The 25,824-nt window shown below is 36.4% G+C and overlaps 1 protein-coding gene across 4 annotated transcripts in view; it reads left to right on the plus strand.

Moving 5' to 3' along the window:
- Positions 1 to 25,824, plus strand: part of STRN (striatin) — a 75,292-nt gene that overhangs the window by 25,156 nt on the left and 24,312 nt on the right. For 2 of the 4 annotated variants that reach the window (XM_087775342.1, XM_087775341.1), the window contains exons 4-10: positions 397 to 475; positions 2,493 to 2,657; positions 14,147 to 14,282; positions 16,143 to 16,278; positions 20,118 to 20,228; positions 22,575 to 22,661; positions 23,213 to 23,356. In XM_087775342.1, coding sequence (XP_087631468.1) covers positions 397 to 475; positions 2,493 to 2,657; positions 14,147 to 14,282; positions 16,143 to 16,278; positions 20,118 to 20,228; positions 22,575 to 22,661; positions 23,213 to 23,356 — 858 coding nt within the window. The remainder of the gene's footprint in view (positions 1 to 396; positions 476 to 2,492; positions 2,658 to 14,146; positions 14,283 to 16,142; positions 16,279 to 20,117; positions 20,229 to 22,574; positions 22,662 to 23,212; positions 23,357 to 25,824) is intronic. The other 2 variants (XM_087775343.1, XM_087775344.1) reach the window with 2 other exon arrangements.

Here is a 25,824-nt window from a genome sequence, read left to right on the forward strand (position 1 = left end):
TTAAAGATGTTTGTATTCAAACTTAAATTATGAGCAGCAATTAATTGGAAGGTTAATGCAAAAATGGAACTCCAGATTGTCTGTGTCCTTAAAGAAAAAGGGGTAAGATGGGGCTTTTGGATGTGAGACAGAAGGGAAGGCACTGATGACTAGTGGAACTTGCCCTCATACAGTAGGATGTACCTGACGATCTTTATGTGTGCGTAGTACTACAATTACGTGCTATGTGCATTTTTTTCTCTCTTGATTGATTATTGGCACTTTGAATCTTTTATTTTGTTATTAAACCATTCCTAATCATTTTAAGACAAATCACATTTGTCTTTTCAAGTGGATGGGCATCTTTTTAAAGCAGGACAAGGAAAAAAATGTTCGTAATTAAATAATCTTTTCCAGATGAAGGGAATGAGACAGAGATTCAGCCACAACAGAACAGTCAGCTAATATGGAAACAAGGACGACAGCTGCTAAGACAGTAAGTGTTGAAAAAAGGACTCGAATAACAAATGCAAGGGAAAGAATCTGGTAATGAAATGTGATGATGGTGGTATTTGATTTTTTTTCTGTTGGATTTTCTTTCAAGGAAAGTTAGTATGTGTGATGAAGTTCATTCAGCTACTGCTCTACTTGTCCTAGGTTTTTGAAAAATTTTAATGTTTCAGAACTTCAGATGAGAGAAGCCTTGTCAAACCACAAACACCTAAACTCCTTTGCTTTTCTTTCACCGAGTATAATAAAACGATCTGCTTGGGAAAACAGTGGGTCATGACACCTTGCAATTCTTTTGCAATTAAGAAACAAACACAAATAATTCTGTTAAGAGCTATGTAAAATAAAAATAACTGGTGTTGAGAGGGATAACTTTTATTTTGGCCTGCTCAAGGTGCAGAAAAGACTAATATTCAAAGTTTAGACAAGAAATTTTCTAATTCTCAGTTCATCTCAATGAAGCAAATATCTGTTAATCTAAATTAGTGTTTGAATTGTGGTCATAGTGAGTTAATTAATTTCCATGATATTTGGTCACACGTGTGGTTTTTTCGCCTTTGTTACAACCTTTGGTTTAAATTGAAGATGTCTCTTAAAGACCTCTCATCAGAGCGTCTCTATCTGGTTTTTCATGCATTTGCCTCATCCCTTACGCTGATAGTTAGATTCCAAGGTCTTCTAATCGGCTAGCAAAACTTTTGCTTTCTAATTTTTTTTTAGTGTGTTACAGAGGGGAAGGAGACAGTAAGGACAGTCTGGAGCTTATATTAAGGGACCTTTTTCCAAGGAATTATACAAAAGTTAAATTTGTCTGTTGGATGGCTTGTACATGCTTTTCTTTTGCAAGAGCTCAAATCTTTGCATGTATGTTGAATAAATGTAAATAAAGTGCTCTTGACTTGGATCAGTGATTTTGAAGACAAGTCATTCCTTCTCAGCACAATTCATAAATAAGTGACAGTACTGAATACAGAATGTGTTATACTGATGGACTCTGTTTTGCATAGGTGACTTGTTTGATTTTTACATAGCCAACAATCAGCATTTCTCTCCTAATGTGGTTATGTGGAGGATATTGTTAAATAATTGGAGGAGAATGTTCTTGATTTGTAATAGCTGTTATTGTGAAATAGCATTTCCCCTCTTTAGAGTCCTCTAGAATATTGACCATTTAATCAGTCCAGTGCTCCTGAGAAGACAGTGCTATTAACTCCATATTCTAGAGGAAAGGACAGAGACCAGTTTTTAGTTTTGTTTTGGTTTTGTTTGTTGTTTTTTTTTTTTAATTAAATTAAGTAATTATTTCCCCCTGTTTTCCCCAAAGGCAATATGGCATATAGATGAAAGAGCCAACTTCAGATCTTGAGGTTTTCATACAAGCTAGTCCGGGATTCTTGCTGCCCAGCCCTTATATGCAAGACAGATTAATATTTTGCCAGACCCATTGCAGAATAAGGAAAAGGCAAGACAAAGATTTTATCAAACCTGGAGTGTTAAAAATAACGAGTCTTACTAGTAGCTACATCTACAGAATTTGTTTTTATCCCCTCTGTTTTCTAGGCTTCTAATAACGCTTATTTAAGGAACATATCTGATACTTCCTGTAAGGCTTCATGTGTGGTTTCCATGTCTTGAAGAATAAAATGGCCATGTTGTACATGCAACTGTGGTGATTTTTATAAGCCAGTTGTAAATATTTAATTGAAAGTGCTTTTCCATCCATTTTAGTAAATGAATGAATAACGTATTGTATAACCTCTGACTGCTAGGCTCTTTGATTTTCCCCTCCCCCCCCTCCTCCATTCAGTGACTGTCGAGGCTGGTACTGCAAGAGGCGATCCCTCTGCAGCTGGTACAGGATGATTTATAAGCATGTTTCATTAGCACAGCACCATACTTTGCTAAGCTAAGGGGCTGAAGATGAGTTTAGTGAGAAGTTTTCATATACTGTTTTGAGTAAGTGAGATGTGCATGGAAGATTAGCATGAGTTCTGTTCCTGCAGGTATCTACAAGAAGTGGGCTACACTGACACGATATTGGATGTGAAGTCAAAACGAGTACGAGCTTTATTGGGCCTCTCAAGTGATGCTTCAGAGAAGGAAAACAGAAATCAAGAGCCAATGGTAAATGGCACAGAGGGCCAGATTAAAGAAAACACAATGATTGGGTAAGCATCAAGACGACATTGTTATCTTTCTGCATAAATGCACTTAATGGTGTAGACCGAATTTTTGTTTACTGAGAAGATTTCAGGATTTTTTCCCTAGTTGGAGATTAGAGCAATTCTAACTAATTTTATTGCATTAAGCAATAAGTATAGACGTAACTCTCGGTTCACAGCTTAAAAGCACCGTAAGTTTGGGTTTTTTTTTCAGTTGGATGGCAGCACAAAGTCAAACCAAGCCTCTTTGAGATACGATTGCTAAGTGGTTAGAGGTCAGCATTGTTTCAAATTAACAGTTTATTTGTGTTGCTGGAAACTTTACTGTATCGATTACAGGCTTTGCTCTTCTGGTCTGTGCTGACTATGACATGATAATCTATATGAGGTATAGGATTTTTTTGACTGGATCTGAAAAACAGTCACTTGTTACATTCTGATTCCTGTAAGTTTTTGATTTTCCACTAATAGATATACATATGTAAATGTGACTGAAATGTAAGGTATTCATTTCTGTCTTTCAATATTTCTAATACTATAAAAAGTCAGTCAAGGAGAGTAAAAGCTTGTTGTGCTTGCTTTTGCTTTTAAGTAATGTTGAAAACATAGGAGGCTTTTTTCCATTTTATTCTCTTTTCCACGCAGAGTTTAAAAAAAAAATTAAGTTAAATCTGACACTTAACTGTAGAGGCTTCAGGAAAACAATGTGTTTGTTCTTGTTTAAGATATTGTAGTTGCAAAACGTGAAAAATAATGCAAATGATGCAGAATTGTTTGTCTGAACAATACATGAGGTACCTGTTCCCAGTAGTTTGTGCTGCATCAGCAAGCACAGCTTTCCTCAAAGATTCTCCTTCTTTTTTCCTTTTCTGTACTGATGTGGCAAAATTCAACACCTTTTTTTTTCTAAGGTCTAATGCTGTTATATGACACATTCTGTCTTTTACAAAACATTTGTAAAATTTCATTATACCCAGCAGATAGCTGCAGCAACTTTGGGCCAACAAGTTACGTAAGGGCAGAAGTTCATTGTTATGTAATTAAATTCAGTGCTGTGAGGTGGAAGATTTGAACGTATGAAAAAAACCTGCAAGCTACTAAAGTGTATTGTCTGCTACGTAGTTGACAAGCCATGCCATTTATGTACAGCAGCTTTATTTTTGAAGAACAAGGAAAGCTTGATAAATTACAATAACAATTTCAGTTTGATTTCTGGTGAAGGGGTCACTTCATCTCAGGGGAAGTGGGTAAATAAAGCTCCTCTTCTTACTCTTTAAAATTTATTTAGATGTGTTTACTTTGGTTTTGAAACAAATGGATATATTTATAAGGTAGCTATTTGATGGGTGAAATGGTTGGACGGTGGTTTTGATATAGCAGTTTTGGATACATTTGCATTTTTTTCCTGTCTACTTGCTTTCTGGGTAGATGTGGTATTAGGTTTGACACTTTGTAATCTACCCTATTCACTGATGGAGAAAGATGAGTTCCTTCCATTGTGGCTCTGCAAGCTTGTCAGCTGCAAGGCTGGTCAGGCCACGCACTTTGAGAAACTGTTTTCATCTCGCTTGTGATGCTTAGGGTGGCAGGCTGTATTAGAAAGCTTAGGGGAGCGTTTTGATACATGATGTGTGAGAAGTCACTCCAGGGTTTTACAGTGGAAGAATTTTCCAGGGATCTTGTTCAACATAGTCACATCAGTCTTCATGGGTGATTTTGAGTTTGTGGATGTCAGCTGAGATCTCCCTCACTGAGAGGAAAAAGTTGGGATTTTACTAAAATTCCTTGGTCAGTCTGAGTACAGGACTAGCTTTCAATCCTGTGATTCTTTTGGGCGTTCCAAGTATGCTTTCAGACCATCTCTTTCAGTTTTCCATGCAGGAGGTATTCTGTGGCTTTCTTCCTGGCAGAGGCTGCCTGTTATTTAACAGCTATTTCATCTTGTGCTACTAGATACTGTAAAATGTTACACCTTACTGTTTCTGTGGCATGTGACACTGTTCACCTTCTCCCAACTGCATCATCACTTGCCTCTGAGATTTCAAAGTGCAGCTTTATGGCAGATGGGAATTCAGAAATGAGATGAGATGTTGTTCTCGATTAGCCTATACTTACCTGTTACCTGCCTCATCTATTGTCAGCATTACTTAAACATGTATAGAATGGCTTCTTTTTGAAGAGCGTGTGCATTGATAGGTGACTAAGATTTAAGGGACATGGATCTTGCTCCTGGTCCCAACTGGAATGCTTACTGAGTGTTTGAAAACTTAATTCAACGCTTTTCTACGCAGTTGGCAGAACTGGGAAAAATTTAGGTGGCTCAGCTAAATTCTGGCTCACAGTCGAGGCAGGGACACTCTTTGAAGCAACCTCACCAGTGCTAGGCTGCTTACTGGGAGGGCGAAAAGATTAGCAGTTCTTTTAGCAGCCTCTCGTTATTCCTAGTGTGCACTTAAAGCGAGGAGAGGATTGGGGCCACCGCAAGCTTGTACAGTTGGAAGGACCGCAGTGAACAAGTGCCTGCAGTTTGGTAGTGGTAGAGGAGGAAAGTTATGGTGAGAGACTGGAAGGACAAGAAACCAACCAAAACCTTAGTGTAATCCCAGGGAAGTTTAAGAACATATGTGTGCGTTTGCCAGGAACACCAGACATTGGGACAGTTGCAAACTAAAATGCAGATGGAAGATGCTCTGTGGCTGTACAGATATAGTGGAACTCTTTGTAGGAGAAAGCTTTGCTTTTTCCACAGAAGCCTGTGAACTGCTCAAGCCAATGCAGTTTGGCAAATTTTGTGGTTCAAAACATTTAATGAGCATTGATGTCAAATACCTGCTAGCAAGTCTGAGGCTAGTGGTCAACCTGAAGATGTCTTAGTTGCACCTGAAGAGCAGAGTGCTGGACAGAATGTAATGCATGGAAATGAATCTAGTCTAACAAGGAATACCTCTGTTAAAGTGAGAAAACGCAGCTCACAGAACGTTTGATTTGTTTGATCTTGGAAGAACCGCATAATATTGCGGACCCCAGCTGAGACTGCGGATTTTAAGTCTGATTTTTAGAAAAATGTTTACATGGAAGGAAGAATGTGAGAAATGGAGTACAGGGATTGAATAAAGAGAGAACTTGTGGGTGAGAAACAACGAAGACAAATCAATAGGAGTTTGGAAAGAATGTGGGTGAATGTGGTGAAGATAACATACAACAGAGGGGTCAATGGCACAATGAAAAACAGAAGGAAAATGGATACAATGATGCATTTCAGGAACAGGAAAACGGAAGGCACATTAGCTTTAAATTTCCATAAAGATTTCTCCATGTAGCAGTGTAACTTGCAGAAAGAACAGATTGGCTAAATTGCCTTCTGTACAACTGAGCGCTCGTGATAAATCCCAAAGAAAGTAAAGAGATGGTATTTGATGCTTTTATGCTGCCATATGGTTACTTCTTTGGGAGGAGAGAGAAGGGAGCGGAAGGTTTGCTTTGACTATCGTTTATTGGTAATCAACCAATACTTTCTCAGGGAAATGGAAGTGGTGGAGAACAAAACAAATTGGTACTGAGAGAAATTCCAGTAAAAGAACAGAAGAGCTGACGTACTTCTCAAATCAGTCTGATTTTACCACGGTTTTTGTGTAAGCCCATGAATCTGTGTATAGTGCTTGTTGCTGCTACTGAGCCTCCTTCAGCAATACCTCTGACTGTACTTCTGACAACAGCAGACACCCACACTTCTCTTCCCCCCCCCCCTTTTTTTTTTTCTTTTCAAAATGCCTTTGGTTGTTGCAAGGGTAAGCCCTGGCATTTTTCCTCTGACCCCAGGGATGTATGAAGTGTATACTTCGTGGTGGGTAGGGAGGCTATTCCTCCTCTGCTCAGCTCACTACATCTTTTAGAGATTTTTACGAGTTGTCTGTTATACCAGTTACATCTTGTTGTCAGTTATACCTACTTCAACAGCTGGGGTTCGGACACTCAGTGCTGTGATATCAACAGTAAGTCGAGCCTTTATATGGGAAAGGCTGGTGAGAATGTTTGGGGTGATTTATTCTGAAATTGATGCTGTTTACTTTGATATGTAGAAGTGCACAATAGTTACTGTAGTGCAGATACTTAAGACGACAATATTTATTTGCAGCAGACAATACTCAAGCAGTAACTTGAATTCTGCTAGGCTCCAGTTATTTTAGAAAATTGCCATCTGGTCCCTCATACCTCTCAGCTTAATTTTGTATATCTTAGAGGGTTGCAGTTACATCAGTGAACTCGCCCCACTTTGTTGTTTTCTTCTTTTGGTACAGTGATGAACAAACTACTGTTGTCTGAAAGTCTTTTAAAGCCAAATCAGTTTCTCTTCTTACTATTAGGTGAAGTAGCCTCAGTCTTTATGTGTTACTAGCTGCTACATCTGTAGCCAAACTTGTATTCTTACATTGCCTATTTATTTGCTAACGTACAGATCCTCTTGAAAACTTTAGCACTCAAGACATCATGTGGATTTTGAATGCACCCCGCAAGATTTTGATTCCATAAATGAAATGTTAATATGATAACCTGAGATAGATATAGTCCTGTTTCCACTTATTTCATGGAATTTAAAAGGGAATCTGTTTTCAGTTTCTTCAATCAGCTCACTTGCATTACAAAAGATAAGTACCACTTGGCATGACTGGACTCAAAAATAGATACTAAAATAATAACTTTATAATAATGGTTGAAATTCTTAACACCTGCAGTGAGAGGAATGTGTGCTTTCCCCCAGCAAACTGAAACAGAAATGAAAGCTGCTTGCAAATGTCACTTGTAGCCTTGAAAACGTGAGCGTATTTAAGTATCTTCAGTTCACTTGTTACCTCATTTTTTAATAGCTTTATCTTACTCACTGAAACCTAAACAGTCAAATTAGTTTATCTTCTTGAAGGTGTGTATTTGACTACTATTTGATATGAGTGGAAGCAAATATAATAAAAGAATAGAACTGGAAAGGAACGAGGGTATACCAAGCATATGTATGTATATACACATCTATATATATGGATGTGTGTATATATAAAAACATTATAGATAATTTATCTGAGTTCTTGCTAAGGGTTTGATCATTAGAACTATGTTTAAATAGCCAATAGAAACTTTTTAAAGAAAAATCATCCTGAATGATATATTAGTCTCCCTCTGAAACTGATCTACTGCCCTTTTTTTTTTCTCTTGAACTGCATATGGCTTCCACTGCCTATACTTTACATGATCAAAAAGGCATCAAACCTCAACATTTGAGAGCAAATCCAAAGACCTTTTGAAAGATTAAAATTAAACATTTTGAAGACCTTATCTTTCTGATGTACAACAAATCATTCCAACTGACACTTCAGCAAATGAACATCTTTCTATACCAGAAGGCCTTGAATAACTCTTTTGCATCTCTAAATCCTATTAACACTGACCCATGTAATGAAAATGCTGCGTACTGTCTGGTGAATGTTGTGTGTTGACTAGCTTATAAAATGGTTTTTTTGGGGAAATATCTCTGAATTTAACAACCTGAGGTAACATCTGCCATGAAAAAGATTTCCAAAATAGTATGCGAGACTAAAATATTGAATTACAAAAAGAAAAAAATCCAAAATCTCTTTGCCTTGTTCCCTTTAGTGATGGTTTTTTCCACCTTTTTCCTGTTTGTCCCTGCCTCCATCTTGCAGTGACCTAACAGGCATTTCAAAAGTACCTGATTTAGGCCAGACCTGGACACTTCCAGCAGATGCATTAAAGCAGAAAGAAAAATAGATAGATAAATTGGGGTTTTGTGTGAAGAAAGTAGTACGAATAGACCACTCTTTTCATTTCATTGACACAGATCTACGGCTTAAGGGTTTGAGGGATGCTTCTTGGAAATGTCACATAAGACTCATGGTACAGAAGGAATGGGGAGAAAGAGACAGAGAAGTTGTGCAGTGGGAGAGAGGGGACCTGAATAGAGAAATAAGTTTTAAAAGTTACTTCGGTTCTTCAAACATTGAATTAATTTTTTATTTTTATTCATTAAAAAGCTTGTTTATCTGACATATTATAGTTATCTGACTAGATTTGTCAAGAGAAGTGGCCTTTCCTTTTTAAATGGCATTCCTTCGTGATTCCAATTTACATCCAAACCATTTTGTAAGTGTTGCTTACCAGTTGTAGTATGTATTGCAGTGGTTCTTGCATTGTGTGGTGTGAATTCATAAGAGGTTTCAAAGGTTGTGACAGACTGTCTGGTCTGCCCCATGTTCCTTGTGTGTAAATTTTGGTGACTGTAAGTGTTCCATAGTTTTATAAATTATGAGTTTGATATTTTCTATGCTGCTTTATGAAAAATTTTGCACAGCATTGCAGATTTAACAAACTATTTTTAAAGACAGTCCTCCTAAAAAAAAGGAATACATTTGAATTTGCATGCATTTATTTACTGCGTCCAGTTTGAGAGAACTCAACTAGCCGTATTGAAAAGACTGTGTTAAACCATGAAATAACTAAATTCCATGGGGAATTAATAAAACTTATGACCTTGCAGTAGCACATTTTGATAGTAGGAGGAAACTGAGCCAAAGAAAATGGCTCAAGAAAGAGTATGATAGAATAGCTCTTTGAATGCTGGGCCACAACAGGCTTTTTCCTGTACAGACCCCAGAAACATTTCTCAGCCTAAGCTGAACTTGTGTTTATTTAACTTTACTGTGGTATTTCTTCCTGCTTCTGAATTTATGAATAAAATCTGGTTTTATTTAAGATAACTTGTGTATGTCTTGGATAAAACAAACAAACAAAAAAGCTCTGTACTTTTTCCTTGGGGGGAGTGAGTAGGACTGAGGCAGTTAATGGTTTTGTGGTTGGGCAGTTCATGGAAGAAGTTTGAGAGTCTCCCTGATCATGACCACAGACTCCCAAGAGTTATTACCAACAAAGGAGAAGGTAATGATAGAAATATTGAATGTGTTGGTTACAAAGAAAATACATGTTTGTAATGTGGCTTTAGTCTAAGTCAAACTTGACTTTGCAATATGAAATGTTCTGGATCATGTTGGGAGCAGGAGAGGTATCATGAATGTGCTGTTTTAGTTTCCACATAACTTCACCTTTCCTATAGGTTATGGTTTCTACTTTTCACTCAGTAAGAAACAGGTTTTTTGTTAAGATCCTGAATATTAAATGTTGAGACCCAATTGAACACTATACATTTTGTAAAGCTGCTAATATTTCAATGTCAGGACCAACTGGATTTTTACACAGAATACTTATCTTGAGCCATGTGACTGCAGGGCAGAAAATGAAGAGTTGGCTGTATGGCCTGCTGAGGCCCAGTGAGAGCCACGCTTGCTTTAAATAGTACATGTGGAAGATCCAAAAATCCTTTTTCTTAGATTTCATGGGAAGAGATTATTATTATTTTTAGTCTTAAAGAGGCCAAGGGGTTAAGACAAATCTGAATAATTGAACAGCCTGTAAAATATAAGTTGAGATGAGATTTTCAGGGCAGTCACGGCTGCAGAAAATTCTGGCAACTTCTCCTGAGGAGAAAAATATTCATGTGATTTCAGGTTTATGTTGCTTTAAGGGAGGTAAGTACTTCGGTTACCAGCCCATTTGTAACAAGAATTTTGTGTTTTAAACAGGAAAAAATATCTTGTCCTTGGGAATCAGAAGTTCCCTGTGTCAAGAGTAATATTCACAAAATCTGCATGCTGCCCATCCATTAGTAGTAAGATGGAAAACCCAGCAGCATTAGTGTAGCTATACTTCACTTTCTGCTACTACTTACTGTACTTGTTATGCTTGTGACAAGCAGTTAGTCCTCTTGTACTTATTCATGTGCAGACACGAGTAGCAGGTAGTCTCTCTGCCCCAAAGACTTTCCTATCTAATTGGATAAGGCTACTGGAGAGGAGGATGTAATGCACAGAGTTAACAATATTTGATAGAAAATGTTATATTGGTTTAAATGATTTTTTTTTTTTTTTTTTTTTTTTTTTTAGGTTTGGTTAGGAAGTGGTAAGTCAATTGGGATGAAACCCTCAAGGAAAGAAGGCAAGGTTAGGTGCAGGGGAGAAAACCATGCAACGCTGCTGTTGCAGAGTACGATTGAGGAAGGAGCAGTGGGAAAGAGATTCAGAACAAGCAGCTGAGGAGCGCAGGGTCAAGGAAGTCCTGCCAAAATCTGCTTGCTCTATACTCTCTGCTTTGGCACCTTCTGTAGCTGCTCCTGCTGTCTGGGATTTCTGGTTTCTTCTTCCCCAGCAGTTTTTCTTTAGACAGTATGGCTGGGAAAGAAGGAAAAACCAACACCTAAGTTCTGGCATTTTGAAAATCATGTTTGAAAATTACATACATTTTGATCCAGGACAGTCCAGTAAAGAGGAATTGTCCTTTTTGAGGCCTTTTTTGTTTTTCTTGTCTCCCTTTATTTGCAATAGGTCCTGAACCTTGCCGTAGTCTTGCCTCACTTGTGCCTATAATACTAGAGTTCATGTATCAGTCCCTGCCTTTGGAGCTCTATTCTATTGTTTTCACCCATTAACTTTTTAAAAGTATTCTAGATTACAAAAGCCCTGGAAACATTGTGGGTTTTTTCTAAAATGGAATTTAAAGTAATTTATTATACTACCCTAGCTCTGAATATATTTTTGCCACTTCTGCTTTTTTATGTTGCTTTGTGAATGACCCCATAAGAGAAACAAACTAAACGGATGGAAAATAACGAAACAAGCAAGCTTCAAATTGCCATCAAAGTACATAACATAAATTAGCTAAGTCTAGACATTTTCATAAGTACATTTTACAGTGTTCCTAAGCGTTCATGCTGACAGTAATATCTAAAATGCATTACGTTTATGTGCTGCTAAAGGATGAGAAATAGCTAAATTATTGAGTTACTTTTGATTTGACTGCTAACGTGTATTGGGGTACAATATAGCCAATCAACCTGTCTGTCAGCTTGAAGCTTCTTTTCCCTGTAGAACCTTTAAATAGTTTAAATATTCTGTCACTTCTGTTTTCTTTTTTTGGTTCTTATGAATTCTTTCTTGGAAGTTGTGCCTTAGCACAAATAATCTTCTGTGGGACTATGCTGACTTTGTACATTTTTGTACTGTGCAGGAGTTTTGAAATACATGATAAACTACTGTGTTTTCCAATGCATGAGATGCCTTTTACCACCCTGTGTAAATGGAGATATACACCTATGTATATATCCTGCCCACTAAAGTATGTAATAGTTAATATGATAGTTGAATTCAGACCAGTTACTTAAAAAAGATATAACCTTCTCTTTTGGTGGTCACTTTGAACTTCAGTGTTAATATCAAATGAGTACAAAACCAAATCTAGGTATGAATTACTGCAAATACTTGTACCTGTAGAAGGATATCTGTCTCTTAATAACAAGTTCTGTTGATTAAAATTTTATATTCTATGTTTGGTACTAGTTCATACGTTGCTATTTACTGTAGCATGTCTGATAGTTGCTAATATACATCAGCAGCCATGATGTTTTTACATGGCAGATTTTTACATGGCAAAATACAAAGGACAAAACCAGAAATACAGTTGTGGTCGGATGATTTAGTCCACTGAAAGTTGACCAGGACACACAAAATTTGCTGAAAAACAAGAAGTTAGTCAAGTGAAGCACATTACAAGTTTGTCTTATCAAGATTTGTGTGTTGGAAACAGCAAAATAACAGTACCATAGGTTTTCTGTGAAAACGAACATTATTACTAGCAGATTCGTGAGGTATTATAGTCCACCAAAGTAGTGATTACTTAAGGAAAAAGAAAAAAATATTACAGTGTGCTTTCAGGTTTGTAATAGAAACAAGAGGGTCAAAATACTGCAGGAAGCAAGGCAAATTGGAAGCATGTTTGAGATTGTTCTTATCTAAGATATGGTATGGGAAAGTGGAAGGAATATTCTCAGTAAAACCAGTGACCATGAAAACATACTGTACATCATGGTATATTATGGTGCTGTGTACGTGGCATTTCTAATGGAAATTGAAATCTTTGTTGGTATTTTTGGGCTGTAAAGATGAGTAAATGAAAAAAGGGTAAAATAGCAAATTGTCTTAATGAGCTGCAGGCATCTTGGGGCTGTGAAGAAGCCACTCCTGCTAATTGTTGTCGTGTAAGCATAGAACTGCTTGAGCAGAGACTGCGTAAACAAGGAGATGTGCTGCTTATCATGCCTTATTACACACCAGAGCTTTTGCCCTTGGATGTTCCTGTAATAAACTTTTGAAAAGTGTTATGAAGAAACACTGGAATAAGTGGGTAATGGGTGGATAATCAGGTGTTTACACTGCAGGGAGTTTAAAAGGTCTTACTATATAGGCTTGTTAGTTGATTGAACCTTTTGAAATGGGTCATAGCAGAAGCAAAACGTAGCATTAGCAAGGCACTTGCTGGTAGTAAGGGTGACTGTACAAGACAATCTAGAGCTACAATTCTGAAAAGAGAGAGGGAGACTTCTATTGTTTCAGTGGTTGTGAAAATCAAGATGACGTGCATTTAGTGATGAAATATGAAAAACAGACTACTGATCAAAGGTAAGAAAACAATAAAGCTTGTCTTTACTGCTGTAAAGTCATATAAAGAATGTACAAGGTTTTACTGGAAGTAATCATTACAATTCAAACTGAATAATTTTTTTCACCACTTTACCTTTGAGGCATTGATGGAGAAGCGTGTGTTCTGCATAGGAAACACGGTACCTGTTGTTAATTTTGGGATTGCTTTAGTTGTACTTTCATCGGAGTTTTAATAGTGGTTACAGTCCTGCTTCTTGGATTCTTCCTCTTCAGTTGTTGATATGACAACCCTTATGCTTCCTGTTGTGATGCACTGCCTGAATTTGTGCTGGTGCAGTCATGATTTTACCCAGTCTTCATCCATTTCCTTATTTGTTTAATGTTAACATCTATGTAAACACTATTTAGTCATCTATGATATTTTCCCATTTTATTGTTTTATAGTGGCAAATTTACCGTGTCTCAAAAGTTAGTGAATGACAGATCTAGCATTTGATGTTTCCCAGCAAGGTGAGGAACATCACATAGCAGCAGCAAAGTTTTCCTGTACCCTGATGTACATGTGGGCGGTCAACTTGGTAGCTTTAACTCACGTCCTTGTTGTTGAGGCTTTCAGTGATGGTATATCAGTATTGATGTTGCTTTTGGGCACATATCAGATGAACATTGCTTTAAAATGCTTTCCAAATAAAAAATTGAAGTCTCTGTCCTGGTAATTGCAGCTGGATGAAGAATAATTGTTGGTTCTAATAAGATAGTTTATGGATAATGTTTAGTTTTTTAATCCACAAACATTTTTACCTGTAATAGTCCACTTTTACCTGTAGGCTTATTTTAGTCTCGTGTTGTTGGACATCATAATACAGAACAAAGTGGTAATTGCAAAAGAGACTTTGTTATGATTTCTATTGACTCATGATGGTGGTTGTTGTTGTTGTTTAGGAAACCTGAATTGACTGACTCTGCCTCTCTGCTAGAGACCTTCAAGTTTCTTGAAAATGCAGCTGCAGACTTCAGTGATGAAGAAGATGAAGATGATATTGAAGGAAGAGAGAAAACAATCATTGATACCGCAACAGTGAGTGGAAAAAATAATTGAAAAAGTTACGAAGAACAGAAAAAGTGAGATTAATGAGATGCCTATATGCAAAGTATATGACTGTGTATGTACACGTGCAAATCATTAATGCATCTTTATGATGGTCTGTCCAAGCATGTGTGCATAGAGGAATTATATATGCATTTCTGAGTTTGTGCATATGAGTTAAATTTTGCTATCTTTATTGCTTAGAGTTTGCAGTGACAGATTAAATTCTTTCTGCTATTTTATACTGCCTAGTATTTTTGGTATATATTGGATACAATTTTTAAGGTAGCAGATGTCCTTTTTTAAAAAACTTTCAGCCTAGTTTGAAGGTATTGTTTGTAACGTTGCATGTCAAAAATGCATTGTTTTCTGAATATTTGTATAAATGTATTGATATTCAAAATAACTTGTAGAAATTTATCCTTGTAGGGTACAGAAATGAAATAGCACATTTCTCTTTAAATAGCTTGTGGAAGGAAGAAAAAAAATAACTAGAAAAACTCTAGCATGTGGTTAAGAAACTTTTTTGTTTGTTTATTCAGTCAAATACCTGAAACTCACTCATGATCTATACTTTGCTATATGGTTTGGTCATATGATCACATAAAATAGATACATACAATCAGTACTCAATTTTATCTTCTTCTTTTCAAAATTAATATTTATTCAATGAGTTGTGTTTCCTAACAATTGAAGCAGATAAGAGTTATGATGGATGTGATTGTTTCTATGATCAGTTTTAAGAATGAACACTTAAAATCCCGTCGCTTTTAAAGAGTTTTTAAAGACAATCTTTGTAAACTTGTTCCTGTCATCCATGGACTGTGAACTGATGTCTGAGACTCTTCTGTAAAATCATCTGTAATACAGTATGTTCAATAAGCCTGCTGAAGGAATGAAGCTTGAAGTTTAGAACTGCTTCAGGTTTTGCAATTGGTTCATTGTATTTAGGGGAAACAGTCATTCATCCTCATGAACTATGGGATGTTGGCTTATGTATTGAAGTCTTTTCAGACTGACCCTTAGCAAGGTTCCAAGTCAAAATATTGTGATGAATGTAATTTTTCTTTTTCTGTAGAAGTAAAATTTATGCTACAGATTTCATGTATCATGGCATCAGCTCACCTGTTAGTCAAATAACTGTAAAGCATCTAGTCCATTTTTATTATTGAGGGAAAAGTAAATTTATTGCAGAAAGCATACAATGAGGTCCTTCATTAAAACATGTATTTTTTTCTTTTACCAAAACGTGTTTTTTTTTTTTTTTTTACCAAATTTGCTTTTGAATTTGAAAGGGAAATGCAGTTTAAACATGGAAGTACCATGTTTAAGTAACAGTAATATCTGAGGAAGTATTCAGGATGGAATGATTTTTACCAAATCTAAGCAAATTAGCTCTTGTCAGTTCTGTTTGTTTTTTTTTTTTCTAGACTTGTCTTTTGGTCTACATGTAGAGAGTGGTTTCAGAGGTGACAGTTAAAAAGGCTGTTTTCAGAGAAGCAGAGTGAGTTTGGTTTTGCTGAAGTCATTTCTACAGCATTCTGGGTTTTTTGTTTGTGGGTTTTGTGTGGTTTTTTTAATCTGTATTAAGAGAGAGTTTGTACTTTCCTGGTAGTAGTGGTCTAGGTTAGTGTAAATTCATTATCAAGTGATCTACAGACAAATTTTATTTTGACTTAGAAATTTGAACAAAGTCTGTATGCTTATTCCAGATTTGCTTGTTAATGTATACTTTTCTGCTTCTTCAACTTCCTGTTAGGATTTTGGATAGAAGACAAGATAGTACTGCCCGGTATAAAGATGTGCATGTAACTTAATTTAGCTTTTTTTCTCTCCTTCCTGACCTTTCAGATTGTAAGGAAAAGAATGCTATCTGACAGCAGTGAAGACAGAGATACAGAAGAAGCTTTGAAAGAGTTTGACTTTTTGGTTACCTCAGATGAAGGTGATGGGGAATCGAGAAGTTCAGGAGATGGAACAGACTGGGGTAAGGAAATTTAATGGATTGTACCAGGAGGAAAAAAATCGTGCTAAGAATATATTGTGAGTGATTGATTGATTGATTGAGATCTCTGTCATGATTACAGCACCTTTTGAGTAGTCTATAGTAAATAACTGGCAGACTGAATTCCTCTTGACATAATAGTCTCGTTTGTCTGTATACTGCTTTAATATAAGGATTCTTCAAGGTTTATGCTTCTGGTCATCTGTTTCCTTTTCTTTAATAATAAGGCAGATAAAATTTGAATTTTACTAGTGGAATTTCAGTGTGTTTTTTCCAGTGACCCATGCTAATGAAGGGCTCTGATAAAGCTGTATTTTACAACTATGACATGAAAGTTTTGTCGTCTTTGCTTTCTCCCACTTTGATACAGAGAGTAATGTGAGTCATAAAGACTGAATTAGTTGTACTCTTATTGTGTGTTAGCAATTTGGGCAATATGAACTATTCAGTTGCTAAAATTTTCTGTCGTAATTTATCAGAAGAATATATCTTTAAGCCCCCTAGTCACAGAGAGACACTTCAGAGACTGTTCTCTGTCCTTTGAGGTTCATGTCCTGCAACCCAGAACACCAGCATCCACTTCACCTTGACATAATTATTCCACATAAACCCACTGCATAGGGAAAGAAAGAAGGAAGAGAACTGCTTAAATATCTTGATGGGGAGTTGTTTCCTCCTTAAACTGATCGGGAGGGTCTTAAGCATAAGTGGACACAGAGGGAGCTATGGAAGATGAATGAGAAATAATCAAGCTTTATAATGGAACTAAAACCTTGACAGACAAATAAGCCATGGTAGCTGTGGCTCTCACATAAGCTAACAGCTCCAAGATGCTGTATTTCACTGAAGTCATGTCCAGCTCCTGGTTGGACTCCACATTATTGTTCAGTGTAGTGTAGTCTCTCTGCTTAAGAGGATGTGTCTCAATATCGTTAGATACAGTGGTCCCTATTTTGTTCATCAAACAAATTTAGGGGTGTTACTCTTTTTTACGAAAAATATTTTTATTAGGTTGTTCTGATACTTCTCTTTAGTATTAAAATTTTATCCATTTATGCTCAGTAAGAGTAGCTATTGCTTGTGTCACCGAAAAGTTAGTATGGCAACAGGAGCTTTTTTGTTCTCAAATTCACACTTCTGGTTTATTTTTACTTTCATTGATGACAGCTGAGTACAAATGAGCAGAAGTCTAATGTTAAAAATAAATTGTCATGGAAAGTAGTAGTTTCATTTCTAGAAATATTAAGGGTTTTTTTGAGCTATAGACATTCATGTTTTTTGATTACTTGTTTCACAGCCTGTCTCATGGTAACTGTATATAAGAATAAGCTTCTTCAAGGAACTGCCATTATGAATTACTTAATTTGATTTGAGTGAAACTCTTAAATGTAGCATAGAAGAGTGATGTTGTGTAGCGAGGATAAAAGCAAACAGAGGAAGTCCTTGCTTCATTTTTGGATACCAAGTGTTACTGATCACTTACAGTAATCTGTTGAACCCATTTGGCTTGAAAGGTCCTCAGAAGAGTTCAGATAATTTTTAAACTATAAAGCACTTGCACAGTAGTAGTTCATGATCCACTTGTGAAGTTGAACAGAACCTGTGGGGCATGCAGGAAGCATCCTGTGGCAGTCTGCAGAAAATTAATGTATTCTTTTCCAGGCAACAATACAATCTAATATAAATCCATTAAAACTTTCTGTTGGAGGAGAGCAAAAAATCTTGTCTAGCCAGGGAGGAAAAGCATAATTAAAACTTCTGACCTGGTTCCAGAAAGAATACATACTTGTTTCTCTCAAGCATGATTTTCTCATACCTTTTTTGAGTTCTTCACGCAATTTTTGATCATTAGTGGTACTTAATTGGGCATATGTATTAAGAGGACATAACTTAGCCCACAGACCATCTTTTTTTAGAGTCTCTCTTCAGCTTATTAATACCTCTGTATTTTCATAGCTGCTGCAAAAAGACTAATGCCTCAAGACTGGGTCTTGAATTAATCTGACACTGATGAGTATAGGATTGTGACTGAAGGGCTCAAAGGAATGAGAGATAATCTGTGTCCAACCTCCTGCTCATGTCCATTTGCAGCAGGTTACTCTGGTCTTCTGGTCAAGTTTTGAATATCTTCCAAGAAAGGAGTTCCCATAAACTCTCAAGGGCAGTATTCTGGTATTTGACTGTCCTCATGGTAAAAAGTATTTTGTCCTTCTGTGATGCAAGTCCAAGCAGAGTCTGTCTCTGTCTTCTCTATGCCTGCATATTAGGTAGTTGTAGGCAGCACGAAGATGCCTCTTTTGCCATCGCTGAACACTCACAGTAGTCTCAGCCCTTCCTTGTAGCTCATCTGCTCCAGCTGCCTTAACCATCTTAGTGGCTCCCCTGGACTTTTGCTATACTACATAAATACTAGGTACTTAGCCCTATACTTACAAGTTTTCCTAGTATAAGAAATATTATACTGGATGCAGTACTCAAGGTGTGGTCTCACAAGTGCCAAACAGAGGGGAATAATCACTTCCCTCACCCTTATGGCTACGTTCTTGTTAATACAGCCCAGGATACAATTGATTGCCTTTGCTGCAAGAGTATGCTGCTGACTCGTGTTCAATTTGATGTTGATGGAGGATCCCTAGGTCTTTTTCAGCATAGTTAATTTCTAACAAGTCAGTCCCCCTAATAACCTATGTCTGGTTTTGTATCTTCTGTCCAATCAGTGACTCCTTCAGATTGTGATTGACAGTGTTGTGCTTCCTTTACAGACATTTAATACCCTTTCTGCATACTGGTCTGAGGATAAGTTTATTATTGTTCATATTTTAGAAGGTCTAGAATAGTTTATTGATGTACAAAGCAAACTTGGTCTGAAAGGAATTAATTTTAAAATAGTAAGGTTGAGGTTTTAAAGAGGAAAACAAAGCAAAAAGGTAATGCATTTAAAAAAATTGTGTAGCTGTAATGGTCATGAAAATAAATATATATGAGGAAAAGCTGTATTACCTCCTTCCTCTCGCAAGTTATTTTTCTAAGCCACCTCAGAACAGTCTTTCCATATATGGAAAAAATGACTTGGAGATTTGAACTCGCGTACCACCTTTTGTTCAAAATCTCCAAATACTGTACCATTGGAAGAATACTTCTTCTCTGTATCATGTCACAGGGGAAGCAATTTTAGAGGGATGTTTCAAAAGAAAAAAAAAGAAGTGAGGATTTTTTTTTCATTGGGCATGTTGAAATGTTTTGTGTATTTTTTTCAAAGACTAATAACTCGGGCCTTCCCCTTTTGTGAAATTTCATGGCTTTAGTGCTTTAAGATTTTATTCAAACCTTGGTGACATGTATACTATGTTCCAAAACGATATAACTGTGCTGCTGCTTTGTGTAAATGACAGCATAGCACAAAGACGATGAAATGAAAGTTAGAAATGCAGTGACACAACATCTGAGTTGTAAATTTATGTTGACCAGTAACATAGCTGCTGCTTCTAGATATAATAATTCTTTGCCTGGAGGAAAGAAAAAGCTGAAAAATATGTCCTGATTTATTATAAAGTAAATGTGGCTTGCATTTATGAACAGCTATGTGCTTGGTTATAGAAATTAGGCATGTGAAATTTCATCTCAATTTTTTGTTAAGAAAATTCTGAGCAAATAGAAGTGTAATGTGAGTAGCAGTTTTACAGCTTTCACAAGCTTGGTGCTATTTCTGTCTGTTTAAAATAAAAGACAAATGCCATTGACAGCAGCTGTTACCTCCTTCAGTGGAGATCACTTGGTGACATTATTGAAAAAGGATGTTTCATTTGTTTCACTTTGTTTAGAAAAGGAAGACCAGTGTCTCATGCCTGAAGCTTGGAATGTCGACCAGGGAGTAATAACCAAACTCAAGGAACAATACAAAAAGGAGCGCAAGGGGAAAAAGGGGGTTAAGAGTAAGTGGAAAACATTGCACCGTAAAATCATAAATCCCACATCTTTCACACCCTTAATTCTGTCTCTCTTTCAATGTTTTCCTAAAATTACTTACTCTTTTACTTTGCTGCTCCTGACTGCTTTCCTGTTCACCAGTTCTCAGGGGTTGAAATTAATGACAGTCAATCAAGTTACGTGATAAATAGTTGGATTAGATATAACTTCTTCCAACTAGGTGTTGGATTAATTAAAAATTCTTGCTTTGAGCATGGATTATACTTTTGTTATTCAGAAAATTAAATTGTAAAAGGCATTGGTTTAATAGTTCACACTTTAGAAGACTTCAGAACCCTTTCTTAGCTGGAAACATGCCAGTTTCACAGGAAGAGTTAAAGTCTGGTATGTAAATAAAAAAAAAACAAAACAGAAACTGTCTTGAGTATCCTATTACATGACAGAGGGAGAAAACAGGTTAATTTCTACCCCTGTTTATACTTAACATTCACAACATGGAAGTCATGCTGCCATCATAATTTGTTATGCAGGGCTCGAAATAGGAAGCAACTCTGACCATCAGTTTATTTGTAAATCACAGGATTTATTTATTCACTTCTGTACCTGTGGGACTAGCCTTGAAAAATGTTGGGTATTATTATCCAAACAAAAAACTGTGATCAGTATCTGAAATACAGTTTCTAGCCCTGTATTATATTTTTTGTTACATTTCTTGAAATACAAATCTGTTTTGTAAAATCAATGGGTTTTGATAAGTAAGCCTTAAAACTTTTTGAACTCATATGAAGTGTTTAAAATGCAACACTGTATTCACAGCTATATTTCAAACATCTAGCCATATTGAGAATTCATGTGTGAATGATGTAAATTAATAATATTGCATGTAGCCCAGTAAGAAATGTGAGGGATGTTTCTCCCTTTGTGGGAAGATGCTTATGAATACCAAGGAAATTCACACTTCCAAAGAGACACGCAGAACGATGCAAAAGGTGTCAGATCCTTGCATCATTGAGGCCGAGTTGTTTTGTTACTTTTTGTATTAATACTGTGATAAGCTGCTGCTCAGCAGTTGGTTATGTTGCTGAAATTATGCTATCAAATAGACAAACTGAACGTCCTTTTTTTCTTTTCTTTTTTTTTTTTTTAATGAAAAAAGAAAAGTAAATCATTACCATACTTTAAATTTCTCAAGTGATATTTTTGTCATCTTTGGAATCATTTAAGTTACTGGAAATTAATTGCAAGTCTGACAAAAAACTGAGCTGGCCAACTAAAGTGTTCATGTTTCACAAAATTGATTCTAAATTTCTTTATAGTTAAGATAGAGAGGGCATACCAATATGTGGCTTCAGTGAAATTGATTTTTGTAACTTGTCTGTTATTTTTAAAATACACAGACGTGCTATGTAGTTCAGGGTAAATAGTTGCAGGGTTAACTTAGCAGAAACTATTTAATCAAACTGCTGAAATTCTATTCTTGAACAGCTGTTGAGTGCTTTTTATTTTTTATAATAAATCTTCATATTTAATTGTTAATATAGATGTAGATATTATTGGAACATGTTTTATGTATTTATGAGAAGAATTCCTGACATAAGGCAGCACTTGGACATCCAGTGCTCCTTCATATGAAGATAACTATTGCTCAGTACATTTACAGTATCTTTTGGGTTGATTTGATTGGTTTGATCTTGGGAGACCAAATGGTTTACTGCAGTACAGAAATTAAGCATCTTTCCATGGACAAACCATCATTGGAAGGGCATCAATGCAGAAAAATCAGGAAGAATCACAGCCTATTTTCAGCTATTCATGATATTGCACGTAGTGAAGAAGAATGTGAGGAAGGAAGTCTGAGAAAAAAGAAGGGACTGAATATCTTGACATTAAATTGTACAAAGTTTGTTTGTATGACTTTAATCTCATCATAAATGGTGCTTAGACACTGAACTACTACTAAGTAAAATATTGTTTTTATAAATCAGATATTATAGTAAAACAATCTTGCAAAATCCTGCTTACTGTTTTCCTGAATCAAGTAATGTTTTTGTGACAGACAAGTTAAATACAATTTAGTTTATTATCTGTCATTATGGTTAGGGTGGACAAAGTAGAGTTTGCAACTGCATTAGTAAACTTATGATTTTGCAAGGCTGTAGAAAACACTCCTGTGAATTAATAAGAGAATGGAATCATAGAATCATAGAATGGTTTTATGAAAGAATACATATATTAGAGTACACTTCTGTGTTAAAGCTGCTTAAAAATAGCTGTATTATTTACTGGTCTAGGAAAAAACATAATGGACTATGGGTAAGACATTTTCCCATTCTTAATTAAACTTACAACAGGAAAAACTACCGAAGATATGTTTCAGCCTCAATCCTATATAAAACAGTCAAAACAGGGATGTGGGAAAATGATGGAGCAAAGCACAGGTAAGTGTCAAGAAGGGCATGGGTCTTCACCACATGTAGCTTCAGGAAGTAGGCCAGTGAATCCAGTTGCGTTTATATTTTAATATAACTTTTTGGATTATATAGTTCACGATACTACACTACTGCACAAATAAATTTAAAATAAATCATGTTGTCATAAGAATATGCTGCACAAAGTACCTCACGCACAAATTTTAAAATATTCACAAATGTCAGCTATTGTTTTGGAAAAGTAAATATTCTAATCATCAGTGTGACTCAGTTGGAGGCATTCTTCAGCATCCCATGCAAGTAGCCGTATGAGTTTATAAATATGGGGAAAATTATGTGTTTGCAATTCTCAGTTGCTTCTATCACTTTCTTTTCAAGAAATTCATTTCATGCTGGATGATTAGTTACTGCTGAAAATAGATGCTCATTAGTTTTTCTGTGGTAACGTTATAATGCAGGGTAGGATCCATTGTTGCATGTGCTGCTGTAGCATATCTGATATAAGTAGTGCCGTCATGAACTATGCATAAACCATTTAATTTTTTGTTTTTTCTGGTTAGGGCCCAACAGGTCAAAGCTGCAAGATATGCTTGCAAACTTGAGAGATGTTGATGATCTCCCTTCATTACAGCCATCTGTTGCACCTTCTTCTAGACCCAGTAGCTCAAGGCTCATTGAACACGAGATAAACAGGACAGATGAGGGTAAGTATCAAAAATGTGCATACACCTTTGTAAAGGGTGGATGTTTATGGTTACTTCCGCTTAAAGATTATTGTCTAAGACTTTCCAGGCACTTTACAAATACTGATTCAGCATTATGAGTTCTAAGTGCAATAAATGGCATTCCCATTCCTCCCCTCCAGTCACTATTAGAAAGGTCAGGACACCTGCCTAGGTAAAGTCTTGGCAGAATACCTGAGCACAATGGAAAAAACTCATTTGGCACTTGGTGGCTTTGTAATACGAGGCTCTTAAGTCACTTGCTTTTGTTTGTGCTTAGGCCTGGCAGTCAAGTGTGGAACATAAACTCTCAGGACATAAGAGCATCTGTTTTGCTCCCCATGAACATAATTTTAAATGTATGTATATATATACCTATACACATACACGCATATGTATGTGTTCTTTTTTTTAAGTGCAAAGATAGAGGCTCTGCAGGTAAATGCAAGTGGCTAGGTATAGCTTTTAAATGCGTGTGGTGATTGTGTAGTGAATCATACAGAACAACTTATAGCTTGCCGGTGTATTAATTTCCATAATGTGTTCCAAAAATTAAAAAAAATTCTGATAGTGGCTAGTCCAAGTATAGAAAGCCGCGCATCTTTGCAATGAGGCATGTGGTTACCTTCATTAGTATTATGTCTGAAAGTTGCTAAATCATCTATTTGATTCAACATTTGAATTGCTATAATATGCAGCATAATAAAATAAATATATGAGGCTATATTAATTTGTAGGGCATACCATGTGCTTTTTATTTAAATGGTAAATATGTTTTTTGAAAAATGAGCAAAACGTGGGTTTCGCGTAGCAGTCTTTCAGTGAGTGTGGAAAAGTAGGTCGGCCAAGTTATAATTAAGATGCATAAAAAGCCCTGGCGTGTGGCATAGTTACCAAAGATCTCAGTAGTTCTATTTCTTACATGCTCAGTGATTTTCTTTATGAAGAAGGGGGTAACTTAGCAACACTTTGAGTAGTGGAGGAATTTTTTGTTGAATGTTTCCTTTCCAACTTTTCTCACATGTACTGAGAGCCATATTAGTGGAGCTCTATTTTTGTGTCCTTTTAAGAATGTGTTTTTTAATTCAGAGACTCAGACGGACTCTTAGAAAACCAGAAGAGGACAGCTGATTGTTATCAGTCTGAGTTCAGTATTACAAACTGTTAGCTGTGTATTCCATTATAAATCTGAGACTCTCTGATATTTTTTGGCATACAATTTTTTTATTCTAGTAACTTCTCAAATTTCATGTCCTGTATGTATTGCATGTTGAGTGGAATATTACATCGTAAGTTCAAAAGAGAGAAAAAGAGAATGGTAGTTTAGACTTCAGGGTGAACAAGGTAAAAGATGTTTGTGATTAAAAGGTAATAACTAAGAGAGCTAATCAATCAGAGCTTGAAGGGCTTTTATTTGGTTGTGAAAAGTAATAGAAAGCAAACAGGACACTCAATAGAGGTATGAGTGTGGAACAGAAAGACCACGGAAAGATTAGCTTACTGTATGCTGGGTGGACTGGAGGGGAATTGAATAGCATCTGAACCTGATGCCTTCGGGACAAGGGGGAAGCAGCCTGAGCACATCAGGCTATTCATTGTAAACCATAGTTTGCTTGGTTTTGACTTAGTGCTGGTGCTGTTAGACTAAATAAGATGCTGAGAATGAGATGGTGTTTCCTTTTCTCTCTCCCTGGTAGCAACAGTATTTGCCAAGGCCTGTATTTACAATGGACCTAAAAGTGGAAACAATTGTAATTTACTGAAAAACCCTTGTAGTTTGAGACAAAAGGTGTATAAAATTGAGTGAAGTCTCTTGTGTCCAGAAGATAATGCATTTTCATCTATGCAGTCCCTCTTTCGTGATGTATAGACCTGGAGAGCTATTGTACAGGGAAGTTGGTAACGGCACGGCTTCTTTTGAGTTGTGCCACTTGATGCAGAGCCTTATGGGGTATAAGTGTGTGAACTGTATTGCTCTTAGCCTTTGATCCTCCCGTTTCTGGTGAATCTGCCTACAGATGTGCTTATGTTACAGTGACTGGAGCTCCTATAGGCATGCTATAGCATCTGTAAACTAGTAAATTTGGATACTGTTAGTAAAAACCTGGAATTCAGTGCTGACTAACCTGTTTGGTAGTTAAACTGATTTTACCAGTAGTGATGAATTCTCAGCTTCCAGTCGCATTCCTAGATTGGAGTGCATGTGAACAGCTTCGTTGCAGATGTGCTTTTGGATGTGTGTGTATACAGTGTTAGGAAGGAAGAGTCCAGCTGCTCCCACCAGCTATTCTTGTCTACATTTTTGCTACTTCTCCAGAGCCTATTTGTGCATTTTATGGTGGAGCTGGGGAAGGGCCTAAGCTTTTCTGGGTTACTTTTGCGTTATGTATGGGTGAATGGTAGTGTACTCTTCCCTCCTGTGGCTAATTACACTTACTTTCTTCAGTCAT

This window comes from Nipponia nippon, unplaced genomic scaffold (assembly GCF_047370975.1).
Source record: "Nipponia nippon isolate SJK-2023a ecotype South Korea unplaced genomic scaffold, ASM4737097v1 scaffold_4, whole genome shotgun sequence".
Lineage (NCBI taxonomy): Eukaryota > Metazoa > Chordata > Aves > Pelecaniformes > Threskiornithidae > Nipponia > Nipponia nippon.